This window comes from Saccopteryx leptura, chromosome 13, assembly GCF_036850995.1.
Source record: "Saccopteryx leptura isolate mSacLep1 chromosome 13, mSacLep1_pri_phased_curated, whole genome shotgun sequence".
Classification (NCBI taxonomy): Eukaryota; Metazoa; Chordata; class Mammalia; order Chiroptera; family Emballonuridae; genus Saccopteryx; species Saccopteryx leptura.
This window is the reverse complement of record NC_089515.1, coordinates 32155160-32181004: the sequence shown is the minus strand read 5'-3', so window position 1 is coordinate 32181004 and position 25845 is coordinate 32155160. Positions and strand designations below refer to the sequence as shown.

At 46.2% G+C, this 25845-nt stretch overlaps 1 protein-coding gene across 31 annotated transcripts in view; it reads right to left on the bottom strand.

Annotated features, from left to right (window-relative positions):
- SORBS1 (sorbin and SH3 domain containing 1) overlaps positions 1-25845 on the bottom strand; it is a 260387-nt gene that overhangs the window by 132319 nt on the left and 102223 nt on the right. For all 31 annotated transcript variants that reach the window (XM_066354910.1, XM_066354907.1, XM_066354909.1 and 28 more), the window contains one exon: positions 1130-1184. In XM_066354910.1, the coding sequence (XP_066211007.1) occupies positions 1130-1139 (10 nt within the window). In that variant the 5' untranslated portion in view covers positions 1140-1184. The remainder of the gene's footprint in view (positions 1-1129; positions 1185-25845) is intronic.

The window sequence follows — 25845 nt, the reverse complement described above, 5'->3', positions numbered from 1 at the left end:
CAGAGAGCCGGGGACAGAGCACTGGCCCAGCCCTGGACACAGCACTCAGTGCTTGAGAAGCACTGACTGCCTCACCGAATCCTCACACAATCCCAACTAGCTGGTGCTTTCTGGAATCCATCTACAGAGGAGAATGCAGAGCAGAGTCTGCCTTGGGCCCGAGGTCACATAGGGACTACCTGACGAAGCCAGAGGTGGCCCTGAGCTGTTCACCCAGGACCCTCCTCGGTCCCAAGCACACACTGTCCTGCGCAGCTTAGGACCTGGCTAAAGGGCCGTGTATGTGAACGAACGGAAAGACCTGTTTTCCATCCACAGAGGTCTCTGGCAACACCGGAAATTCGCAGGATTAGGACACTGGTGAGCGAGCTAGCCCCGTGTTGGCCCCTCCTCCACCACAACCTGCAGGACGCAGGCGGGCGGCCCCAGGTGGCCCGGGGGCTGAGCGAGGCAGGCCTGCATCTCCAGACGGAAGTCTCGGCCTCAAGTTCTGGGCTGGACACCTGACAGCTCCTGGCTGCACAAGGAGCAGGGACGTGTTCCCTTCTCCGTCCTCCCAGCCCCTGCCTTCCACCCAGCTCTAAATTAAACACTCAAAACTGGTTCTTCGTTTAGGTCTTGATTTTTACTGCCACAGTCACAGCAAAAGGGGTGGGTGAGCAAGCCGCTCCGCCAGGCTGGACGGAGGCCACGCAGATGAGCTCGCACCTGGGGCAGGAGGGTCAATCTGTTCGCTTTCGCTGCACTCACTCGGATTAAGAAATGCCACTGACGTGTACACATGTCAACATTTATCAAACCGTGGACTTAAAATATCCGCAGTTTACTCTATGCCAATTGTATCTCAATAAAGCTGTTAAAAATAGAGCGAAAGGAAGCTGTTACAAAGACCAGGGCATGTGCGCATAAAGTGTACAGCATAGTTCCTGTCACATGGTAGATAATACATCCTTAATAATGGACGTGATGATAGTGATGATGACGATTTGTGACAAAGCTTTGGCACTTACCCAGGTCTCAAAAATTAAAAAATGAAATGTAGTTGGGACCTTCATGTGAGTGGGAAATTTGGGTGAACTGCCCAGTTTTTGTAGATTTGTCCAGAAGTAAAGGGTTTTAAATGACTTACCAGAGCTCATGGTGGTGACGGGACAAGTCTCCGGCAGGTGGGGCTCGGAACCGCTCTGCAGAGAAACAAACGCCACACAATGGGATCGATGAATGGCAGGTTCAGGGAAATCCCTGTGGCTCACAGGAGAAATGAAAACAACATATACATTTATGTGCGTACAGCTCCTTGATAAACAGAACGGAAGCAGGAGCCAGCCCGGCCGGGCGTCCGGTCCCTGGCGCTGCGTACCAGCGTGACCGCGGCACGGCACTAAGCCCTCGGGCCTCGCTTGCATCCCAGTCCTCCCCACAGGCTCCTCCAGCTCTAACGTTCAGTTAAGACTCTCAAGGCGCATGAGTGTGCACGGGTCAAGGAGAGGGTGGAAGAAAGAACCACATTTTAGGAGAAAGGTAAAATCACAATATTATTGGAGGTTAATAATAATAATAATAGCAGCAGCAATAAGTATCACTTATTAGGCACAGGAAAATGTTCTAGATACTTCAAATCGATCCTCCCAGCAACCTACAAGGTAAGCACTGATATCGTATTAGTTCATACAGCGGAGGAAACCGAGGCACAGAGAGGTGAGCGGAGTTGCTGCTGGACCCCAGACAGCCCGACTGGCGAGCCCAGGCTCTCAGGCACTGCACTCAGCACTGAGATCCCAATGGATGGCCCTTCCATTTGGCATGCTCTCATCCCCAGGCCCCAGTAACCACTGGTCTGCCTTCTTCTTTTCTAGAATTTTATAGAAACGGTTTCACAGTGTATGTAACCTTCTGTACCTAGCTTCTCTCGCTTAACATAACACAACTTAGCATTTGGCCACGTATATATGGGTTTATCTCTGGACTTCGTTCTGTTCCATTGATCTGTCTTTATCCAATAACTCATTGTCTTGATTACTCTAGCTTTAGAGTAAGCCTTGAGATCAGGTGGTGTGAGTCTTTCAATTTTGTTTTTTCAAAATTGTTTGGCTCTTCCAGGTCCTCTGTATTTTCATATAAAGTTTAGAGTCATTTTGTCAACTTCTAGCAAAAAACAAAAATAAAACAAAAGCCTGATGGAATTTTGATTGAGATCATGTTGAATCTACAGATAAATCTATTGGTAAAGTTAACATTTTTAACAATACTGAATTTTCCAATTCATGAGAACAGACGATCTCTCCCTTCATCGGGTCTTACTGAACTTCTCAGCAGTGTTTTGTGGTGCTCCAAGCACTAAGGTGTAGGTCAACAGTCTGAAAAGCAAGTCTTCAGAAGGTGTGGAACCTTGCTACGTAAAGTGTGGGTGTGGGCCGCAGCTGGGAGCTTATTAAAAATGCAGAAACTCAGGCTCTACACCAACTGGATCAGAATCTGCATTTTAAAAAGACCCCCAGGCCCTGGCCGGTTGGCTCAGCGGTAGAGCATCTTCTGGCGTGCAGGGGACCCGGGTTCGATTCCCGGCCAGGGCACACAGGAGAAGCACCCATTTGCTTCTCCTCCCTCCCCCTCTCCTTCCTCTCTGTCTCTCTCTTCCCCTCCCGCAGCCAAGGCTCCATTGGAGCAAAGATGGCCCGGGCGCTGGGGATGGCTCCTTGGCTTCTGCCCCAGGCGCTGGAGTGGCTCTGGTCAAGGCAGAGCGACGCCCCGGAGGGGCAGAGCATCGCCCCCTGGTGGGCAGAGCATCGCCCCTGGTGGGCAGAGCATCGCCCCTGGTGGGCGTGCCAGGTGGATCCCGGTCGGGCACATGCGGGAGTCTGTCTGACTGTCTCTCCCCGTTTCCAGCTTCAGAAAAAAAATAAAAAATAAAAAATAAAAAAGACCCCCAGCTGGTCCCTATGTACTTTAAAGCAATGATGGAAATCAACTCCCGGGTTCAGAAATCCTGTAACAAGAAGGCCAAGGTGTAGTCTGAGGGTCTGAACAAGGAGACGTGCTTCAGTTTCCTTTTCACCATGTGCACTTGCTTCCTCTCTGGGTGGTGGCCGTGCTCATTGTCCTTGGGACTGACCGAGGAGAATGCTCTGGGCAACAAGGAAAGCATTCTGAATCCTTCGCAGCCCAAATCAGCAGTAACTTTGCCTCTGTCACTGTCAGTGCACCTGAGACCATCTGCGACCTTCAACAGCCCCCTCAGATCATTCCCTAAATAGTGGAAACATCTGGTCTCTCAGTCAAGAAACACAACCTTCTGTGCTGTGTATGCCCAGTGGTTTCCAATCCTGGTTTTATAATACACCAGTTTGCTTCCCAGGACCAAAAGGGCTGTTGTGATAGCATCCAAACATTTTTATTTTAAAAATAATTTCAGTAATCAATTTATTATGTTAAGGTGTTATTTATTCAACTTTCAAAGCATTATTGAAGAAATAGTATTGATTCAACCATGGAGCTATATTAACAGAAAGTACTTTTTTCCCTTAACAGTCTTTTCTACCTTTATCTATCTGCATAAATAGCATTTACATAGTTGTAACCATGTCTGGACAGTTTTGTGTTCTAACTATTTATTAAATTATATATTTTATTAACATTTCCTGGATTTTTAGTCATTATAACCAGCATTTTAATGGCTGTATCTCATAGCAATACTCCATAATTCATTTACCAATTCCCTGTATATAGTTCAGTTTAATTCATCTTAATTTTACAAAAAAGCACATGGCACAACCACACTCTTAGGCAGAGGAAGAGATGAATATAAATGTCCTATGAGCCATACATACACAAAGAATGTCTCGTCTCATACCTGACGAGTAATCACTGTCATGTGTGGGAAGCCCCTTCCACATTTCATATTTCTCAATATATACACTAGTGATTTCTAAGTGTCAGCCCCTCTTACTTACAAACTAATCTAAAGTATATATCAGAAGTAACATCCAAATACATCCATTACTTCGCCACAAATGCCCAACCACAGGTGATGGCAGCTGCAACACTCCCTGGGAGGCCCCTCCCTGTGCCAGGCGTTAACCAAGTGGAAGGAGAAAGGGCCCAGGGGGTAGGACACTGTTTTGATATCTTAAGAACTAGTACAACAGTAGTAGGGGACAATGACAATGCATAGGTGAGTCCCAGCTCTGCACATAAAGACAGGCAGTTGGTTCTGCTGCATGCTCTTACTTGGTGATTGATTGACTCTGCGACAGGTGACACAAAGTAGCAGTGGACAGTTTAAAATAAAAACTGCAGCAAGAATGGCAGTGGCAGCTGTGCCAAGGGTGGCAGCCAGGGTCTAGTCTTGGCCAGTGGTGGTAACAGCAGTGACATCGTATCCAGACTATTCCAGGGCCTGATTTTGGCTCTGATTCCAGCCAACTCAGCCTCCTTGAATTCCTGCCCCTGTTCCCAGTGCCATTCTCCAGCCTCCCATAAACTCAGAACTACCCAAGATCTTGCCAATAAATCCCTTTTTGGTGTGAGCTAACCAGAGGTGGTTTCTGGTCGTTTGCAACCCAAGAATCTTGACCAGCAAAGATGAGGGGGAGGAGGGCGTCCCCATGGTTTCACTGGGAGAGGAGAATCTCCATCCTGCTCTCCAGCAGGAAGGCCAGGCAGATTCGAGGAGCATGTGGCTCGGCAAATGGTTTTGTCAGCGAGGATGTATCCAGGAAGCTGCCACAAACTGAGCCTGACCAGAACAACGCCAAGAGCTGTCTGAAAGTCATAATCCAGTCCCTGCTGTTTATTTGGACATACTGCAAGGTATTACAATCATATGTAGAATGTGAAAGTTCATTTTACATAAAAACCTGACATTGAATATTTATTTAAAATCTAAACTGTAAAGAGCTTGATTTGGTTGAGAGCATGACGGCACCTCGCTGGAATTTCTCCCACGTGTCCCCTCCAAAGTAGGCAGGCACCTTTGGGTAAAAGCCAAAGAGAAGAACAGTGCCATCTAGTGGCAAAACCAGACAGCTATTACTCCAATGGGGTGCGGAAATTTACAGTGTCACAGCTTGGGTGGGCGAGTGCAGGTCAAGCCACCATTCCACCCCTTGCGCTGTGGGACCTACCGTACTTGGTCAAAGCACTGCAGCATCAACACAGACATTCCGCCAGAAGAACAAGATGTGAAGTAGCCAGACTTGTTAAGAAAGCATCTGGATAATTAATAGTTCTGCATGGTCCCTCTCTAACTCCATGACCCTATAATTCTGAGATGACATAGAATGAATAATTACTAAAAAAAAAAAAAAAAAAAAAAAAAGTTACTGCTTCCAGCTGAAATGGAATCCAATAACTAAATATGGGTTTTCTGTTGGGGAAGGAAAGAAGGGCCTTATATGAGTGGTTCAGGTATATATGACTCGGGAGGAATTGAGTTTCCCTTTAGAATTGCATTCAAGGTCCAGCAAAGGTTCTTAGAAAAGAATGAGCCTTTGGTTGACTTCTCAACATAGCATGCTCTAGCTTCTCCTATGCACTGTGGTGTTTTGCCTCCATTGAGCCATCACAGACACAAACAAAGGTTCTAAGTTTCTGAAGCAGAGATACTGAGTCATCCTCAGGACCAAGCATAGTGGGTGCTCAATCATGAACTTCGCCCTTGTCTCTATTTAGCCTTCAGAACCTAACTTTAGAGTCTTATCTTCAAGATAACAAGACCCTCTTGACTCCACTGTAGCTGCTTAAAAGGAAGCTAGCCCATCATTCTGACCGAACCCTGGTTATACTCTAGCTTTGAAATCCAATCTGGGACTTGATACATTTGTAGTTACTTCCAATGGCTCGAAAAGAATAGGGACAGCTCACAAAGCCTTACTCCTTTAAACTTTGCTGATCCACCAGCAAAGCCACGCTTCTCCAACTTTTCAACGGCTCACCCTCTTCTCAATCTCTATTAATGTCATTTCTCTTCAAATGCACGCTCCACATTATCTGAGAGGGTGCGGAGGCTTGTCAGAAAGGTGGAAAGGATAAACAGAGTCACTAACACTTCCGTTCAAGGAGAGGAAGTTAGGCTAAACTCAACCATGCCATTAACTCCAGTCTGGAATCCCGTAACACGGCCGGGGGCTCAGAACACAACCAACACGAGATTCCTGTGACAAGATCGATGCTTCTGGAGAGGGCGCAATAGGAAACACATCAGAAAGGCCATCCCCCACATCCTCCCATTTCCTCCTGGAGTCCCTTCAAGATAGCTTCCGTTCTAACCAATTATCTGAAAAGGCCTTCAGAGAGGTTTCCAGTGCACACACGGCCAGGCCCAATGAAGTCTGCTCAGACCAGGCCCTCACTGACCTTTCCACCGAATGGAAGACAGTGAACTCTTCCCTCCTCCCACAAACACGCTGGTCCTGATTCCTAAGCGTCACTGTGGACCGTCTTACCCTGGGCCGTGAGTATCCTCCCTCTAGAGAAGGGTCTCTGTGGTTCCTCAAGGGGCGTAAGAGCTAGAGGGCCCTGAGCTGGTCGTCATTCCTTTCCAACTCTCCAACCCTGTGAAGAACTCATCTGGACTATTAGAACCAGAAGACCGATGCAGGTTACAGAGCCCATTTTCATGGCTTTCTGTAAAACTATGGAGGGAGGTCCAATGAGCCCCTACAGGCCACAGTGCTGGCGCCCCCCCCCCCCCACTCCCCACCTTTCACCTCAACCAGGACAGCTGTGCTTTTTTACTAGTTTCATTCATTTATACTTGTTAAACTTTCCTTGGCTCTGAGCTTTCCTAGGTTCTGTGGCTTAAAAAAAAAGTTCGTAAACCAGAAATATAATTTCCCCCTTATGCTTTGGGTGCAAAATCAGATTCAGAAAAACGTTTCCCGGCCCTGGCTGACTGGCTGGCTGGTTCAATAGATAGAGCGTTTGGCCTGGCACGCAGATGTGCCAGGTTTGATCCCCAGTCAGGGCACATGTGAGAAGTGACCATCGGCTTCTCTTCCCCTCCCACAGCCAGTAAGTAGCTCAACTGGTCCGAGCATCAGCCCTGGGCGCTGAGGATAGCTCAGTTGGCCCAAGTGTCAGGCTCAGGCGCTGATGATAGCTTGGTTGATTCGAGCACTAGCCCCAAACAGGGGTTGCCGGGTGGATCCCAGTCAGGGTGCATATAGAAGTCTATTTCCCCTCTTCTCACTTAAAAAATTTCCCTTTGTCTTGCTTTATACTTCTTCTATTAAGCCTACTTTCCTATCCCTCGTCTAACTAACCATCTCAGGGTACCAACAGCCACTTGGCAATAGACTCTGAATTCCAGATGTGAATCAGCCCCTCCCAGCTGACAGACTGGACACTGTCATTTCCCCTTTAGAACCTTTCGACATTGCCCCATAATTCCACGACGCAAAGTCCTGACAATCAACTACCAGGATTGGCAAAGGCCACTACAAACCTCCCCCCTCCCCTCCCAGTCTCTGCTCCTCCAATCAGGCCTCTTTACAAAGCCCCCAACAGTGAGCACCTTCAGTCAAGGTGGGGTCTTGCTTATCTCTGTCCCAACAGAGTACGCACAGAGTACGCACCCAAGTAATATTGGTGGAGTGAATATCTGCCCCTCGCACATGTCTGAGTGCACTGCTTTCTCCTCTATCCCTTGCCACCCCCTCCGCCAACACCCGATAAGCTCCCTAGTTTTGTCATCTCTTCCATCTTTATGACTCATGTGTTCCGGCCACCTCTGCTTTTCCATCCACACACTCACCATTCTATTCCGTCGCCTCATTCCCAGACAATTACAGCAGCCCAATCAGGCTCACAATCACCCTTATAGTCCATGTGCTGCCATGTTCTGACTTCAGCAGTGAAAGAGTTCCTGAGTCAGACTTCAACGGGAAAAAGTATCTGTTGGGTCCCGATGAGCTCAGGAGTGGGGGGGGGGGGGGGGTTGGCTGGGCAGAAGTCCCCAGGAGAGAATAATGTACCTAAAACACAGATTCCATGATACCATTCAAAGCATTTCTTCAGCACTTACTACGCACCCAGCACCACGTGTGGCCCAGAGGATGCGAACATGAATCAGACACACCTGCTGTCTTTGAGGCTATCAGAGAGTTACAGGGTGACAGAGATAGCCCATTTAACATAATATGATGGGCCACCCTTCTGCTAGCAACCTGAGCTAAGTGTGACGGGAGCCCAAAAAGAAAAGGAATGAATTCTGTATGGGAGAAGGAATCGAGGAATGAATAAACACTACAATTTTTAAATGTTCCGTGATATGCCTTCTAAAATCACCTCAAATGTCACAATTTAGGAAACGAGTCTAAAACATCAAGTCTGAATCCTTTAACATGTCATAAAGCCTTGTGAGATGAGTAAGTTCCAATTCCTTTTCCAGATTCGTTTCCCCCACATCCTCAAGAAGCCCTAGACTCCACAGGCACCGTATCTGTCACTCCTACTGAACCCTAACAAGAGCTCCCCTTTCTGAGACTTTCATCTCACTGTTACTTTCCACTGATGCCCTTCCTCTCACCAACCCAAACTTCAGGGCTACTTGCCCTGCAAAAACTAAAGGTTTGTATTTTGGTTTAGTTTTGTTTTTTAATCCCTATTAAAATTCACGATAGGCCCTGGCCTATTGGCTCAGTGGTAGAGCATCGGCCTGGTGTGTGGATGTCCCAGGTTCAATTCCCGGCCAGGGCACACAGGAGAAGCACCCATCTGCTTCTCCACCCTTTCCCCTTTCTTTTCTCTCTCTCTCTCTCTCTCTCTCCTCTTCCTCCTCCTCCTCCTCCCATAGCCAAGGCTCCACTGGAGCAAAGTTGGCCCAGATGTTGAGGATGGCTCCACTAGAATGAATGGCTCTGGGTGCAATGCAGTAACGTCCCAGATGGGCAGAGCATCGTCCCCTAGTGGGCATGCCAGGTGGATTCCGGTCAGGCGCATGTGGGAGTCTGTCTCTGCCTCCCTGCTTTTCACTTCAGAAAACTACCAAAAAAAAAAAAATCACGATAATAGGAAACTCATTTTAATAAAAACCTGTTTATAATCATAGGAATTAGAAATCCATGCCCAAGTCCCACTAGAACCATCACATTCTCATCCCAGGTCTGTGACAGAGAAAGGGGGCAGATCCGGGGCTAGAAAGTTACCTACGGTACCGTGAGATCTGCAAACACAGTTTACTTTTATACCTGAAGAGAGTGTTTAAATCAACATACAAAGTTGATTCTGCCAATAACATTGCCTATGACCAAAACTCAGCTCCAAAATAGCTTCAAGTCTTAAGAGTATGGTATTATGTGCACTTCAGACAATAGAATATAGAAGATAACCTATAATCATATAATATTTATATATTATAATGCATGGTTTACAGCAAACATGAGGGCTAATATTCTTATTTTACAGTGTACTCATACTTATTGCAAGGAGAAAAATTAAAAGGGCATGAAGAAATAATTCCCAGAGGAAAAAAAGGCAAACAATAAACATCTATGAGAAAATATTTGCTTAATCTGATTAGTTAAAAAAAAGATTCAAATAGTGACTAACCATTTTTTCCACTTCTTAAATTAGTCCACAAATTTAAAAAAACATTAACACTCAGTGTGGACAAACGCAACGCAGGGAGCATGTACATTACCACTGTTTTCAGCATGACGCATCAGGGCCTACGCACCTCACACTTTTGTGCTGTAGGAGAATCTCGCCCAAAAGAAAGAACCCCAAATGAGGATAAAGCTAAGCAGACAGAGATGTTTTCATCATAGTAAAGACCTGGTAAAACTCCAGTATTCAGTGTATTTAGTGACCAGACCGATTACATGGCCATACACCCTGTGTGGACTATTGAAGAGTTATAAAAATAATGGTTATGGCCCTGGCCGGTTGGCTCAGCGGGAGAGCGTCGGCCTGGCATGTGGGGGACCCGGGTTCGATTCCCGGCCAGGGCACACAGGAGAAGCGCCCATTTGCTTCTCCACCCCCCCCCCCTTCCTCTCTGTCTCTCTCTTCCCCTCCCGCAGCCAAGGCTCCATTGGAGCGAAGATGGCCCGGGCGCTGGGGATGGCTCCTTGGCCTCTGCCCCAGGCGCTAGAGTGGCTCTGGTCGCGGCAGAGCAACGCCCCAGAGGGGCAGAGCATCGCCCCCTGGTGGGCAGAGCGTCGCCCCTGGTGGGCGTGCCGGGTGGATCCCGGTCAGGCGCATGCGGGAGTCTGTCTGACTGTCTCTCCCGTTTCCAGCTTCAGAAAAATACAAAATAATAATAATAATAATGGTTATATGGACGACACAACATGGGAAAAGACTTCTAATCATAATATTAAGTGAATAAAGCAAAGTATAGGCCTATGTGACATTTGTGATTATAACTACGTAAAAAACAAAACCTATGCATATATTTGACAAGAAATATACCCAAATTCTAGTAATAATACGGTGACATGGACTTATAGGTAATTTATTTATTTATTTATTCATTTTAGAGATAGGGGGGGAGGAGCAGGAAGCATCAACTTCCATATGTGCCTTGACCAGACAAGCCCAGGGTTTTGAACCAGCGACCTCAGTGTTCCAGGTCAATGTTTTATCCACTGCACCACCACAAGGTCAGGCCTACAGGTAATTTTATTTCATTCATATTTTCTAAACTGTTTATAAGGTAGTTATAATACATTTCTTTTTTAATGAAAGATAATTTATTTTAGCTCATATCTGGCATCTGATATGCAATTACATAATCTTTAGAACTTCCAAGAGAAAATTCTAGAAGACAAGCTTAAAAAATGCCATTAACAACCTTGTCCATTAGGACGCGGTGGCCCTGCATGATGCAACCTCCCACAGAACTAATGGCAAATACCCCAAATGTGGGATTCCAACAAGAGTCGCCGGAGATTGCTTTTCTTTAATGAAGCCAAACTACTCCCATGTAGTGTCTTATGAGGACAGAGGGGGGCAATAAAGCGACTAGAGAGTTCAGCCAGATTTCCTAAAGAAGCAATCGCACCAAAAGGTTTTCGTCTTAAAATAGTCAGCAGAGGCTGCCAGGTGACAATGCGCACAGCACCCCGCTGCTCCCTAGACGGGCTCCCTGCCAATCCCTGCTCCTAACCAAGCTCCATGGCATTCCAGGGCCCTAGCGCCTTCTCAAACTCTTTATATGTACAACTCCGGGCACGCAAAGTTTCTTAAACATGCATTGTTAACCAAGACAGGTCTTAAATACAAAAACTGGCCCATTTGTGTTTCCCAAATATGGCTGTGTCTACAGAGCCAAGACAGAGCTGTCTAACTGCAGCATCTAGTACAGCTGGAACCCTCCACTTAGGCAATCTAGATCATTCCAACAAGGGCAGATTCCCAAACCCATCAGATAAAAGTAAAACATCTCCGCTCTGTTTAAATGGTAAACACATAACCTCAAACGAATCAAGGCAAGCCCTGGATACTGATGATGCCTTTCTTCTGAAGCGGCCACTATGTAACATCGACCTGGAGAGAAAGCATGAATTGAAAGCCTTTTGAATTCTCAAGAGAGTCCAAATTGAGCCACAGGCTACAATATAGGCAAAGGAGACTAAGGCGTTACTGTGTGTGGCTGGAAAAAAAAAAATCTTCAAAATCTGAAAAGGGGTCTGTTAGAGCTTGAGAACAGGAAAGAAGGGTGGGTTTGATGGGGCAGGAGAGGTGTCCCCTCTTACAGACAATCCGTAGTTCAGCTTTTCTCTTAAACCACAAGATTCCTTAGGCGGCGTATTTACCACATGCTATATAGCACACAGACATCTGCAGTGCAGGCCCACACCATGCTTGGGAATGAGGGAACACAAGTTCCATTCAGCACAAGGACTTAAATACCTCCATTCATAATACTGGCTTATTCAGGAATTGTTTTCTTTAAGAAGTTTTGAAGTTTTGCTGAAAGTGTACTAACCTAGCAAAAAGCCAACATGAAACACTGAAAACATTATCTTCTCTAAGAGAACCTCTCTTCTTGGTGGGATTTATTTAATAACTGGGGTGGAACACACACAGACAGGCCGAGAATCAATAACCCCTGAACCTGGGCCTCTGCTGAGGCCCGTATATAGTGGTACCTAACCGTAGCAAACATGGAGCCCGACTTCCACCACACAGCAAATTATATTACATTAGCCACTGTGCTCTAGTCTCTTAATTTTATCTTGCACTGATTTTAGACAATTTTTTAATATACCAGGTAAAAAAAAAGGTACATCCAAGATTTGAGAATACAGTGCAAATTTCTGAAATAGGTTTTCTTTCAAGCTAAAACCACTAAAATAGTATAATGCAAAACTCATAGCAAACATTCAATAAAAATCTATTTAAAAATACCTATGTTGTCTCTTAGACCAGACTACCTGGAAATAGGTGAGTATCTATTATACATTTATAGACTAATAATTAAAAATTTTATATATATGCCTACATATCCAACTACATCAATAATCACTTTGAATGTCAATGGTCAAATGCACCAATTAAAAGACATTGTTAGAGCCCTGGTCAGCAAACCACAGCTCACGAGCCACATGCGGCTCTTTGGCCCCTTGAGTGTGGCTCTTCCACAAAATACCACATGCGGGCACTACCTTGATAAGGAATGTGCCTACCTATATAGCTTAAGTTTAAAAAATTTGGCTCTCAAAAGAAATTTCAATCGTACTGTTGATATTTGGCTCTGTTGACTAATGAGTTTGCCGACCACTGGGTTAGAGCATCATCCCAATATGCCAAGGTTGTTGGTTTGATCCTGGGCATATACAAGAATTAACCAATGAGTACATAAATAAGTGGAACAAATTGACCTCTCTCTCTCTCCCCTTCCCCTCCCCCCCTCGCTAAAAATCAATAATAGACCAAAAGACACTGTAAGAGTAAATCAAAAAACAAGACCCAACTGTATGTCCTCTACAGGAGGAAATCTGCTTTAACTATGAAGACACATATGATGGAAAATAAGTGGACGGGTAAAAATACATCATGCTAACAGTTGGTATATGTGCTCAGTGGCTTGAGAAAACAAACAGACAAAAACACGGTCGGAAGAACTGGGTTTGAATCCAAACTCTACCAGAGCCGTGAGCTCCTTCTCAAACTGTTTCTGCGTATGACTCCGGGCACACAATTTCATTCTGGCCAAGGCTGTGCCAATTGGGCAACCCCTTCATTCCCCAGCCTCAAAGTCTACTGACCTATAGAAGGGAATTAATACTATCGAAATTAAGGCGTTTCTAAGATTAAATTTAAAAATATATATTAAACATTATAAATTGTATTATAAAAGGAAAGTATTCTAGTTAAGAAGGTGCCGGCCTATAGACTGGTGAATATAATCACCATGCACATTATTGTGAGGCTGACAGTACCAACATTTGCTTGTACAAAAGTCAGGTTTTACTAACTGAAGCAGCATCTAAGAGCCAAGACATCCACCTCTGGCTCTGCCTTCTATGCAGAGTCAGGCAACGAAGGACACTCTGGATAAAGGTATCAGGGAGGACCCTTGAGGACATTATGCTCAGAGAAGTAAACTAAAAAGTATATGATTTGACTTACATGAAGTAGCTAGAACAGTTAAGCTCTAAGACATAAAGTAGAATGGTTGCCAAGAACTGGAGAGAGGGGAGAATGGGGAGTTATTGTTTAATGGACATCGAGTTTCTGTTTGGCAAGATAAGAAGAGTTCTAGAGATGGATGGTGGTGGTGGTTACACAAATGTGAATATACTTAATACCACTGAACTGTGTGTTAGAAAGTTTAAGATGTTAAATTTTATATTATATATGTTTTACCACAGTAAAAATTAAAGAGAGAGACTGACTTCAGAGTTACTATCTCTTCAAGGTCAAGTCTCAAGGAACCAAACCATTCCTAGCGACACCTGTTGATGGTACATGCATTCTGTGCAAGACCCTGTGCCCACGCTCCAGAACGGACAGAAAAACCATCCCCTCGCCTCCTAAGTGCTGACTGTGCACCAGCCACTCGACACGTCGTTCCTAATCTGTACAACTCCATGTAAGGTTTCTATGTCCATTCTGCAAATGGAGAAACTGAGCCTCGATTAAAGTAAACGAACTGGTTGAAGAGTCTTGCAGAAGCAAGCAGGGAAGTGGGGACACAGACCTCGGCACGGCTCCCAAACGTGTGCTCTTTCCACTCTGCAACGTGGCCTCAGCACCAGAGGCACGAGATAGTCCCTGCCCAAAACAAGAACTCCGCTGTAAAGGTTATTCAGAGAATATACAGGCCTAAAAAGGAGACACAGATCATTTCAGGGGGCATTTTCATCCAGCTATGGTAATGACATAATCCAATTTATCAACCAAGGTAAGACGTGGTGCCTGCCCTCAGAGAGCCTGCATTCTAGCTGGGGAGAGAAGACCAGTGGCCTGGAAACCTTGATGAATCACTAGAGACAGCACGGAGGAGTGGCTACAGACTGCCCGCCACTGCAGGGATGTACCCGCTGGAGAATGCCAAGCTTAAGACCTACCTGCAAAAGACCTGGGGACATGCAGATAAAAACAGCTTTTTCTGAATGCTTAAAATACTCCTGTAGATTTTATTATATTAGCTTCTATATAAAGAGTGCTCCTTGGGGAAGGTTAAACTGAAGAAGCTCACGCCTGGCACTGTCTAGCAGCCTTCAGGAAGCAATGACGCCCATCAACACCCCCTCATCCACAAACACCTTTAAAACTGTGTATTTGAACTCTAGAATAAATGTAACTGAATTTCAGTTGCTTCTCAAACATTTACTAGAAGGAGGATCTGAGGTTGGTCAGTTAACCATGCCAAGCCTTGGTTTCCTCATCTATAAACTGGGAATAATGACAGCCACCCATTGCAGTGTTATGGTGCTCATTAAATCAGGCCAAGGTAGAATGTGCTCAATAAACCGTAGCTGCTATCAACGTGATCAGAACAGCAACAACCTCGGAGGGTGAGGCGCAAAGCCATTCATCCTCAGCTGGTTTTTCTGACTAGCTGCAGATGTTCTTTCTCAGTGACAGAGAGACTCCTCTCTTCAAGCCGTTTAAAAGAAAAGCCTCGGCTCTCCTCTCAAGAGCTTAAGACACCGACTTCCTCTCTCTCCTGAAGTTACATAGCGTGTCTTTCCTCAACAGCACAATCTGCTCTGTAACCCAACTTCCCAGAAGAAGCAAAGAAATTAGTTTACTCTTTCTCCAAACAGTCAACTCTCGTGGTTGTTACTAGCCAGGTGTCACTTGAGTTACATCTAGAACTTACTGTCTTCCATATCTTTGGGCATATTTTAAAAGACTTTATTTATTGATTTTACAGAAGAGGGGGGCAGAGCGAGAAGTATCAACTCATAGTTGCTTCACTTTAGTTGTTCGCTGGTTGCTTGTTGTATGTGCCTTGACCGGGCAAGCCCAGGGTTTCAAACCGGCGACCTCAGCATTCCAGGTCGTTGCTCTCGATCCACTGTGTTACCACAGGCCAGGTGTCTTTGGCTATTAACAAACTATTCACCTGAGCTTCCAAGATGGTTTCCACAAAGGTAGTGCTTGGTACACAGCAAAAACAAGACCCAAGTCCAGTTCAACTGGTGGAAAGGATTTGTATTGGACAGTATATGGAAGTAACACTGCGGGCAGAGGCCACAAAATGGCCTTGAATGCAGGCAAGGCACTTGTGCTTACCTGTCAGGCCATAAAACCCAAAAGTTCTTTAGAAGTTTCCTGATTTGAGATGAATCAGCCTGAGGCCTGCAGGATGAACTACAGGGGTGGGGGCACCAGGCAGGTGGAGCAGTGAGCAGAGGCCAGGCCAGCAGAGAGGGCACTGATGTCTAGTGACTTTTTTTTTTTTGTATTTTTCTGAAGCTAGAAACAGGGAGAGACAGTCAGACAGACTCCCGCATGTGCCCGACCGGGATCCACCCGGCATGCCCACCAGGGGGCGAAGCTCTGCCCCTCCGTGGCATCGCTCTGCCGCGACCAGAGCCACTCTAGTGCCTGGGGCAGAGAGGCCAAGGAGCCATCCCCAGCGCCCGGGCCATCTTTGCTCCAATGGAGCCTCGCTGCGAGAGGGGAAGAGAGAGACAGAGAGGAAGGAGAGGGGGAGGGGTGGAGAAGCAGATGGGCGCCTCTCCTGTGTGCCCTGGCCGGGAATTGAACCCGGGACTTCTGCACGCCAGACCGACACTCTACCACTGAGCCAACCGGCCAGGGCCTATGTCTAATGACTTTTATCAGAGCTCCCACCCCCACCTGCCAAAAATACTTCCCTCAGCCACATACAGCCACCTCTACCCAGGAAAGAAGTTCCCAGAAAACTTGTGTTGCCCATGTGACTGTGAAAAGCTCCACAGCGGCCTTGATTACAGCAATCACAGGTGATAATTTCTACGTTTGTCTTGGCGTACTTATTTGCAGCAAAAACTGCTGCTCAGAGAGAATTTGATTTTCTAAGCTTACTGCTGAAATCTCATTCTGCTGCTTTTGCCCACAGCGAATCTTCTTTTCTGCCCAATTGCCTTGGTGGCTGACAACATAAAATTATCAGAATATAAAGGGTGTCAAAAATTCCTTCGAACTCAAAGAAGCTACAATAGCAACCACTAAATCAGAAAAAATGATGACAGAGTCAGGGATGTTTAAAATCATTTTCAAACTGATGTTACAAAGAACATTTCTCAACACAAAATGACCTCGTCTTCACGGTTCAATTTATATAAATATAGCATAAGACACTGGAAGAAAAGAACTATGTATTCAATTAAAGTTATTATAGGAGGGGTGACAAGATAATGACACCGAGGCCCTGATTAAGAGAATATTAAATCCCTCACACACAACTCTATTAGCAAGAGTTCGAGGTGTTTAGGCAGGGACTTTACTGCTGCGAATCTCAGCCCCCCACGTGCAAAACAGGGATTGAAACAGCACTACCTTCCCTGTTATGAGGAACAATGGCCCGGGCATTTACTCAGGCAGCACAGTGCTTGGCACACAGTTAAGAAAGAACTCAATAAACAGTCATGTACTGACATAATTGGTTTATTTCCCATTTGTCTGGTTCTAATTCTAAAAATGAGGAGAATCAGAGGCGAGTGGAAGTGCTGGTTAATAAGGGGCTCTAATTAGTCACTATTTCACTATAACAACAGTTTACTGGGATTATGCTTGAAGGAGGCAGGGCACTGCCAGGAATGAAAGCTTTTTGCCTGGGGCAGAATAAACACAAAACTTGTGGTGACTCCACCCAGTATGGGAGCATTTGTACAGAACTTTGCAGATTACAGAACAGCAGTGCCCTTGGCTGTCTGCAGAACTGGTTGGAAGGAGAGAGAGAGACAGACAGAGGTAAACAGAGACAAAGAGATGGAGAAAGAGACAAAGAGACAGAGAGAGACAGAAATGCAACATGCTATGTTCTAATTTTTAATTTTTTTAAATTTTTTTTATTTATTAATTTTAGAGAGGAGAAGGAGAGACAGAGAGAGAAAGGGGGGGGGGGGGGGAGGAGCTGGAAGCATCAACTCCCATATGTGCCTTGACCAGGCAAGCCCAAGGTTTCGAACCAGCAACCTCAGCATTTCCAGGTCAACGCTTTTATCCACTGCGCCACCACAGGTCAGGCCTTTTTTTTTTTTTTTTTTTTTTTTTTTTTTGACAGAGACAGAGTCAGAGAGAGGGACATATAGGGACAGACAGACAGGAAGGGAGAGAGATGAGAAGCATCAGTTCTTCATTGTGGCACCTTAGATGTTCATTGATTGCTTTCTTATATGTGCCTGGATAGGGGGCTATAGGAGAGTGAGTGACCCCTTCTTTAAGCCAGCAACCTTTGGGCTCAAGCCAGTGACCATGGGGTCGTGTCTATGATCCCACGTTCAAGCCTGAGATCCCACACACAAGCTGGTGAGCCCAAGCTCAAGCCAGAGGAGCCTGCGCTCAAGCTGGCGACCTCCAGGTTTTGTGCCTAGGCGCTCCGCGTCCCAGTGCGACGCTCTATCCACTGGGAGCCACTGCCTGGTCAGGTTGCTGTGTCTAATTCTTTATGAAAGTTTCAGGTGAGCAGAGAAGTCAGATCATCATAGAATTTCAGGGCCAGAAAAAAACCCCACAATTTCTAAATGTTATAAGCCTTGAAGTCCTGCCACTGAGGAGAGAAAACGCCACATCCAGGCATACATCCTCCCAGAAACAGGAAGAACCCCCACCCTGCCACGCCCTCCAACAGGACAGGGGGAAAGCCAATCAGCAGCAGAGGTTACAACGACCACGCCTTCGGTCCTGCTGCCTCCTAGGAGCTAAGCTCCCTGAAGGCAGGCCTTTGTGACAGTATGCATTTGTAAGTCACAAGGTCAATATTATTTGAAATGCCTTTTAAAATTTTTGTTGTGACATTCTCTTCTGTTTAAAAAGCAACAGAAAATTAAAATCTAAGGTCTCATAACATTTATAGTAAGTGCAAATATCTCTAAGACTAATGTCTAAAGTCTTATATACAAGTACAAATTTGTAGAATAAATGGATTTCTCCTTTTTTAAAAAATAATTCATTAAGGCAAATCTACCATCAGTGCCTTTTGGTGCTTCTGAACTCCATTCCATAAAAGTTCACTAACTGTGAGGCATTGAATTGTGGGTCTTCTCATTGTTTAAATTTATAGTTAGGTCTTACATATCTGGAAATCAAGCCATCAAAAATTCTAACAGGGCATAAGATTGCAGAGATGGGGGAAAGAATAAAGGTTCCATACAATAATCTCTCCTGTCCTTTAAGCATGCTACAAAAACCCTTCATAAAATGTAACTTTAGAACTCTTGGGTGGGTTCCCAATCTTCTTAAAGGAAGGTTTGGTGTTTGTGGAGTCTGGTGAATATATTACACTTCTAGATGACATCCAGTTTAAGAAGCTTATAATTATAGACTTTCTTCCTATCTGTTTAATAATAAAGGTGCAAAAATAAATAAGTGTTTCTCCTGTAAAAATGTAAAGTCTAAGTAAATACACTAGGTTACAAAGGAGAAAAAACTAAAATATAAGCTTAACACTTTTAAAATAGAAATGAAAGATACTTTAACTCTCAGCATGGTAACGAAGCATTTCAAATTCCCATCTGCTAATATCACAGCTCTAATAACTAACCGGCAAATTTAAATGCAGAGAATCAGGTGCAGCGGGGCCTTGGGTGGCACAAAATCCAGGATGACTATGCAAAGCTGGTCAAGAGGCTCTGCCACATTGTCAAGTCCAACCAGTGAACAGGGACAGAAAATCCCAGTGACTCCAAGTTACATATATGTGTGATTTAAATACTCACATTCCTACTTCGCTGCTGGTAACAGCACGGTTCAAAGAGAAGGGCGGGAGCGGCGGCAGCTCTGGAACGTGCCCTAGACGCTGACCAGAGGAGAGCTGGCTGGAAAGGCCCTTTCTTGGAGTCACCCGGCAGTCAGTCAGTCAGCATTTACTCACTGAACACGGACAAGCAGCCGTGTCCCTCCAATGGGGTGCCAGGCGGGGAAACCCTTCCCGGGGCCGCTCAGCTCAGCTCAGCTCCCTCATTAAATTCAGAGTGAAACCAGCTGCCGGGAAGGCAGAGGGTGACCCAGCCATGGCTCTGGAAATTCCTAGCAAGGAAAATAAATGGAGTGGCTGGGTCATGGGAGCTCATAGATCACAGCGCCAGGAGGGAGATTTCAGGCAATTAATTGTAAAGATACAGAAATCATCCTTAAGAGTGTTGCTCTGCTCTTGGCTGGGAATAAACCGTGGATCTCCCTAGGATGTGTCGGGGCCACATTCCAGCCCCCTCGGCCCCTCTGCACTCAGGGCGGGAGAGCAGATGGAGGGAGATACAGGCAGAAGGGCAAGGAGTCCCCAAAGACCAGCAGCCACGTGTGAATGAAGAATAGATCAATGTTTCCCAACCCAAACAACATTTCAACTGGAAAAATAAAGGTCAACTCTACTAGAAGTATTAAAATTTATTGATAGAAACATAAAATTCTTCACTAAACAGAGGGTAAAACGTTTTATTTAAGAGTGAAAATAAAAACAGACTTCTGGGAAAAAAAAAACAAAAAAACGTTTTATTTAAATCTTGTTTCATTCATTTCTTCTGTCCCCGAAATCCACACAAATGACACGACAAAATTATATTTAAATGTAGATGTTACCTGAAATCATTTTTAAAGTCAAAGAAATTTTGAGATAATCACAGTGCTTGTTTTTCTCGTGCCCTGGTTTCTTCCCCTTACAGATATACTGTAACATAGAGGACATCAAGACACAGACTGACCCCTCTTCGGCTTTAATTTCACTAAAAGCCAAAAATGCTGCTTAGTGTAATTACGTGGTTAAAAATTCCTAATAAAACCATCATTGTCTTTATGTGGAATACCGGCTACTGCGGCTACTGTCCTTACTTTTATCGCCAAGGAAATGATATTTATCAAAGTAAGTATTGGTTTTAACCCTTAACATGAGGTAACAGCTCTTCATTCCCTTTCCTTCAAATTTAGTAATTTCTCCCAAATTTTCTGTTTCATGAATTCACAAATGAAATAATCAGTTTTTTTCTTAAATGTAAGTTTTCGTCTTGAGGACATTGAGGAACTAACTTCAAATACTACTTGCAGGCCCTAGCCGGTTGGTTCAGTGGTAGAGCGTCGGCCTGGCATGCAGGAATCCCGGGTTCGATTCCCGGACAAGGCACACAGGAGAAGCGCCCATCTGCTTCTCCACCCCTCCCCCTCTCCTTCCTCTTGGTCTCTCTCTTCCCCTCCCACAGCCAAGGCTCCATTGGAGCACAGTTTGCCCGGGCGCTGAGGATGGCTCCATGGCCTCTGCCTCAGGTGCTAGAATGGCTCTGGTTGCAACAGAGGGACGCCCCAGAGGAGCAGAGCATCGCCCCCTGCTGGGTATGCCGGTTGGATCCCGATTGGGCGCATGCAGGAGTCTGCCTGACTGCCTCCCTGTTTCCAACTTCAGAAAAATACAAAAAAAAAATACTACTTGCAAAGCTATTCCTAGTCAGTGCTGATGAGCTGGAGAATTTAGAAGAGAGCATGAGCCTGCCTTGTGGTGGCGCAGTGGATAAAGTGTTGACCTGGAATACTAGGGTTGCTGGTTTGAAACCTTAGCTTGCCCAGTCAAAGCACATGTGAGAAGCAACTACTATAAGTTGATGCTTCCTGTTCTTCCCCCGTTTCTCTCTCTCTCTCCTCTCTTTCTCTAAATCAAGAAATAAAATCTTTTAAAAAAGAGAATGAGAATTTTAAAACTTATTCTTACATGTGCCTCACAACAAAATTTTTAACTTGGACTCCAGCTTTCACTATAAGTTTGAATTCTCTGGATTTAAAAATATTTCCAATTCAGGTAACAGCTAAATCTTTGACAGGTTCGGCCCCAGATATGTTGGCCGAGAAAGTCCAACGGGGCCCTAGAATCTGCCTGCTGGTAAAAATGGTTGAAGGCCACACTTCGAGAAACACTGGCCAATAGGAGCAAACTGGAAATGATCCTGAATTTGTTGTATCACTTTAAATATAATGTATTATTTAGCAACTGACAGTCTTAGAATTTCATTTAAGCAGGGAGGCAGTTTTCGTTTATTCTTTGCAAAATGTTCACAGTGAATAAAACAATGTGCGAATGTCACTCCACTTGCAGGGTCTGCCAGGCCGCTGCTGCCCCATCTGCAGGCAGTCTGGCACGGGGCTTACAAATGAGAAATCTACTAGGAGCACACTCATCTATGAGCACAGATATGTCATAAGTGGGTGTCTGAGAAAGCAAAGAATTTAATCATACCCTACAATAAGGACCAGTTCATATCAAAATCCATAAAGTGACTATCACTCTAAAAAAGGAATATATTTGACATACTTGTTTATGCCATCTAAAGAGCAAATATTAATTTTTTAATTACATAGGCTTTCATTTCTAATAGCCCATTATTATTTTACCCTGCTATATTATTATAAAAGGAAAGTTTTCATTTTTTACCACTCTTTAAGTCCTCAAGGTGTTTCCAATAAATGCAGTCTCATTAATTATTCAGCAACAGAAAATATTTTCTAGCAATTGGAAACGCAATTAACCCCCCCCCAAATTCAAAAGTGGTTGCTATTCAAATATTAAACTCTTTTGTAAAAGAATCCCTTTTATATCTCATTTCAAGAGTATAGCTTTTAGATTTAACAGGTTTTATTTTTTTAAAACATGGTTTAAAGTACAAAAGAATTATAAGCACAGAACATCGGGAAATTTAAAAAAAGATATCTATAATGCCACTGCCTTGACAAGCTCTTAACCTACAGGACAGACCCCACAGACAGTGCCCACCCCCGGTGCCCCTGTCTCTGCCCCGGGTCACTACACACGGGACAGACCCCACAGACAGCGCTCACCCCCGGTGCTCCTGTCTCTGCCCCGGGTCACTACACACGGGACAGACCCCACAGACAGCTCCCACTCCCGGTGCTCCTGTCTCTGCCCCGGGTCACTACACACGGGACAGACCCCACAGACAGCGCCCATTCCCAGTCTCTGCCCCGGGTCACTACACACAGGACAGACCCCACAGACAGCGCTCACTCCGGTGCTCCTGTCTCTGCCCCAGGTCACTACACACGGGACAGACCCCACAGACAGCGCCCATTCCCAGTCTCTGCCCCGGGTCACTACACACAGGACAGACCCCACAGACAGCGCCCACTCCCGGTGCTCCTGTCTCTGCCCCGGGTCACTACACACGGGACAGACCCCACAGACAGCGCTCACCCCCGGTGCCCCTGTCTCTGCCCCGGGTCACTACACACAGGACAGACCCCACAGACAGCGCCCACTCCCGGTGCCCCTGTCTCTGCCCCAGGTCACTACACACGGGACAGACCTCACAGACAGCGCTCATTCCCAGTCTCTGCCCCGGGTCACTACACACAGGACAGACCCCACAGACAGCGCCCACTCCCGGTGCCCCTGTCTCTGCCCCAGGTCACTACACACGGGACAGACCTCACAGACAGCGCTCATTCCCAGTCTCTGCCCCGGGTCACTACACACAGGACAGACCCCACAGACAGCGCCCACCCCCGGCGCTCCTGTCTCTGCCCCGGGTCACTACACACGGGACAGACCCCACAGACAGCGCCCACTCCCGGTGCCCCTGTCTCTGCCCAGGTCACTACACACGGGACAGACCCCACAGACAGCGCCCACTCCCGGTGCCCCTGTCTCTGATCCAGGTCACTACACACGGGACAGACCCCACAGACAGCGCCCACTCCCGGTGCTCCTGTCTCTGCCCCGGGTCACTACACACGGGACAGACCCCACAGACAGCGCCCACTCCCGGTGCCCCTGTCTCTGCCCCGGGTCACTACACACAGGACAGACCCCACAGACAGCGCCCACTCCCGGTGCCCCTGTCTCTGCCCAGGTCACTACACACGGGACAGACCCCACAGACAGCGCCCACTCCCGGTGCTCCTGTCTCTGCCCAGGTCACTACACACGGGACAGACCCCACAGACAGCGCCCACTCCCGGTGCTCCTGTCTCTGCCCCAGGTCACTACACACGGGACAGACCCCACAGACAGCGCCCACTCCCGGTGCCCCTGTCTCTGCCCCGGGTCACTACACACGGGACAGACCCCACAGACAGCGCTCATTCCCAGTGCTCCTGTCTCTGCCCCGGGTCACTACACACGGGACAGACCCCACAGACAGCGCCCACCCCCGGTGCCCCTGTCTCTGCCCCGGGTCACTACACACGGGACAGACCCCACAGACAGCTCTCACTCCCGGTGCTCCTGTCTCTGCCCCGGGTCACTACACACGGGACAGACCCCACAGACAGCACTCACCCCCGGTGCTCCTGTCTCTGCCCCGGGTCACTACACACGGGACAGACCCCACAGACAGCGCTCACCCCCGGTGCTCCTGTCTCTGCCCCGGGTCACTACACACGGGACAGACCCCACAGACAGCGCTCACCCCCGGTGCTCCTGTCTCTGCCCCGGGTCACTACACACGGGACAGACCCCACAGACAGCGCTCACTCCCGGTGCCCCTGTCTCTGCCCCGGGTCACTACACACGGGACAGACCCCACAGACAGCGCTCACCCCCCATGCTCCTGTCTCTGATCCAGGTAATCACAAAGCAATTAGGATTGAACCACTCTGCACCATATGAACATTTTATATTTGCGGGCCGGGAGCACACATACTCAAGTTCTGCTACCCATTTATTTTGAAAGACAGCCAACTCCGATTCTTTTCCCCTAGTAGTAAATACAACTATTATTATTATCAAGAGCTTCCCGGGCACTATTCTTAGAATGCTATATATAATATCCCATTTAATCCCAATAGCTGATGATGTATGTATTGTTGCTACCGGTTTAGAAAGGAGGCAATGATTCCATGTCTTCTCCAGGGTCACGTGACCAGTATGTGTTGGACTTAGGACATAAAATTCGATTTGACCTTAAATCCCAGGCTCTTAACTATTACCTCACTACAAAGATGCATCTTACATTGCATTTCCCTTCCTTTCACTCCTTGCTTATTTTGAAAACACCTTTCTACCGCACTCATTATTATGGTGATTAAGAGAATGTGCTCAACAAGCCCTTCAGTCTGCTCAGTGCCAGCCCCAGAGATGGACACCATTATTGCCCTTGAGGGACTTACAACCCAAGCCCTGGTGGGTGCTTAAAAGCAAGATAATGGCTTTTTGTTTTTGTTTTGTTTTAATGCCACGGGTGCCTGGACAATGTCCACTGCTGGCTGCCAAGAGAGTGACAGTGAACAGAAGCTTGGACCGAGGCCTGCGAGCAGACACAAGTGGCCGCTTTGGTCCGTGATGACCTGAGAGCTCGTTAAGAACTCCACATTGTTCACTTGGAGCCTTTCAAGGCACAAATTCCAAATCTAGAATTTTCGGATTCTGCAAGTAGAAACACTTAAAAGAGAAATAAAGTAACATCATGTTTTGAAAAATATGAAAAAATTTTTTTTAATCTTTTCATAGTTATGCCATTGGGGGTCACCCTACAATTCAAAATATAGTGCTCACAAAAATTAGGGGATCAGAGAATGTGCAGATACTCTAGTACTTTCAGCCATTTTGTACAGTGCATTTTCACCAATGAAATAAAAGTGGGTTTTGCATCTTATTTGCATAATCAAACAACTTTCTTTGACTTGTTTGCTTTTCTGATGTTCTTGTTTAATAAAAAAATCAAATGCTTCTTTTTTTATCACTTTGTATTCATTTTGAAATATCCCCTCATTTTTGTGAGCAGTGTAACTGAGTCCAGCTGTTTACTCCCTCGATGTGACTCTTGCCAACTCAGGTGGCAAAAACATTCCAAGGTCCAGAACATACACGGCTCTTTTCAGCACAGGCAGGGGAGCTGGAGGGAGGTTTGTGGCCAAGTTTGGGCTACAGTCTTCACAGAGAGGCAATATTCCCCAGGGCCCAGCGAGGCAGTGGCGGGTAATCAAGGTGAGAGAAACAGAAGGAAATGGGTCAGTGCAGGTGGTTCCTGGTCATGAATGTCCCCTTCTCCCTCCATCACTAACTACTGGCAATTCCATGCTTCCCTTTAATGAGAGGTCTGTTGCCTCTCTCTACCCATGCCCTCACCCTTCCCTCAGAGGCATGGCGATTGAGAATAGAGGCTCGAAATCAGGTTATCAGTTCCACCACTTACTAGCTGTGTGGCCTCGGTTTCCTCATCTGTAGAATGGGGTATTCACAGTATTTCTCTCATGTGGCTACTACGAGGCTTGGTTGGAATAACAGAGGTGAAGCACCTAGAA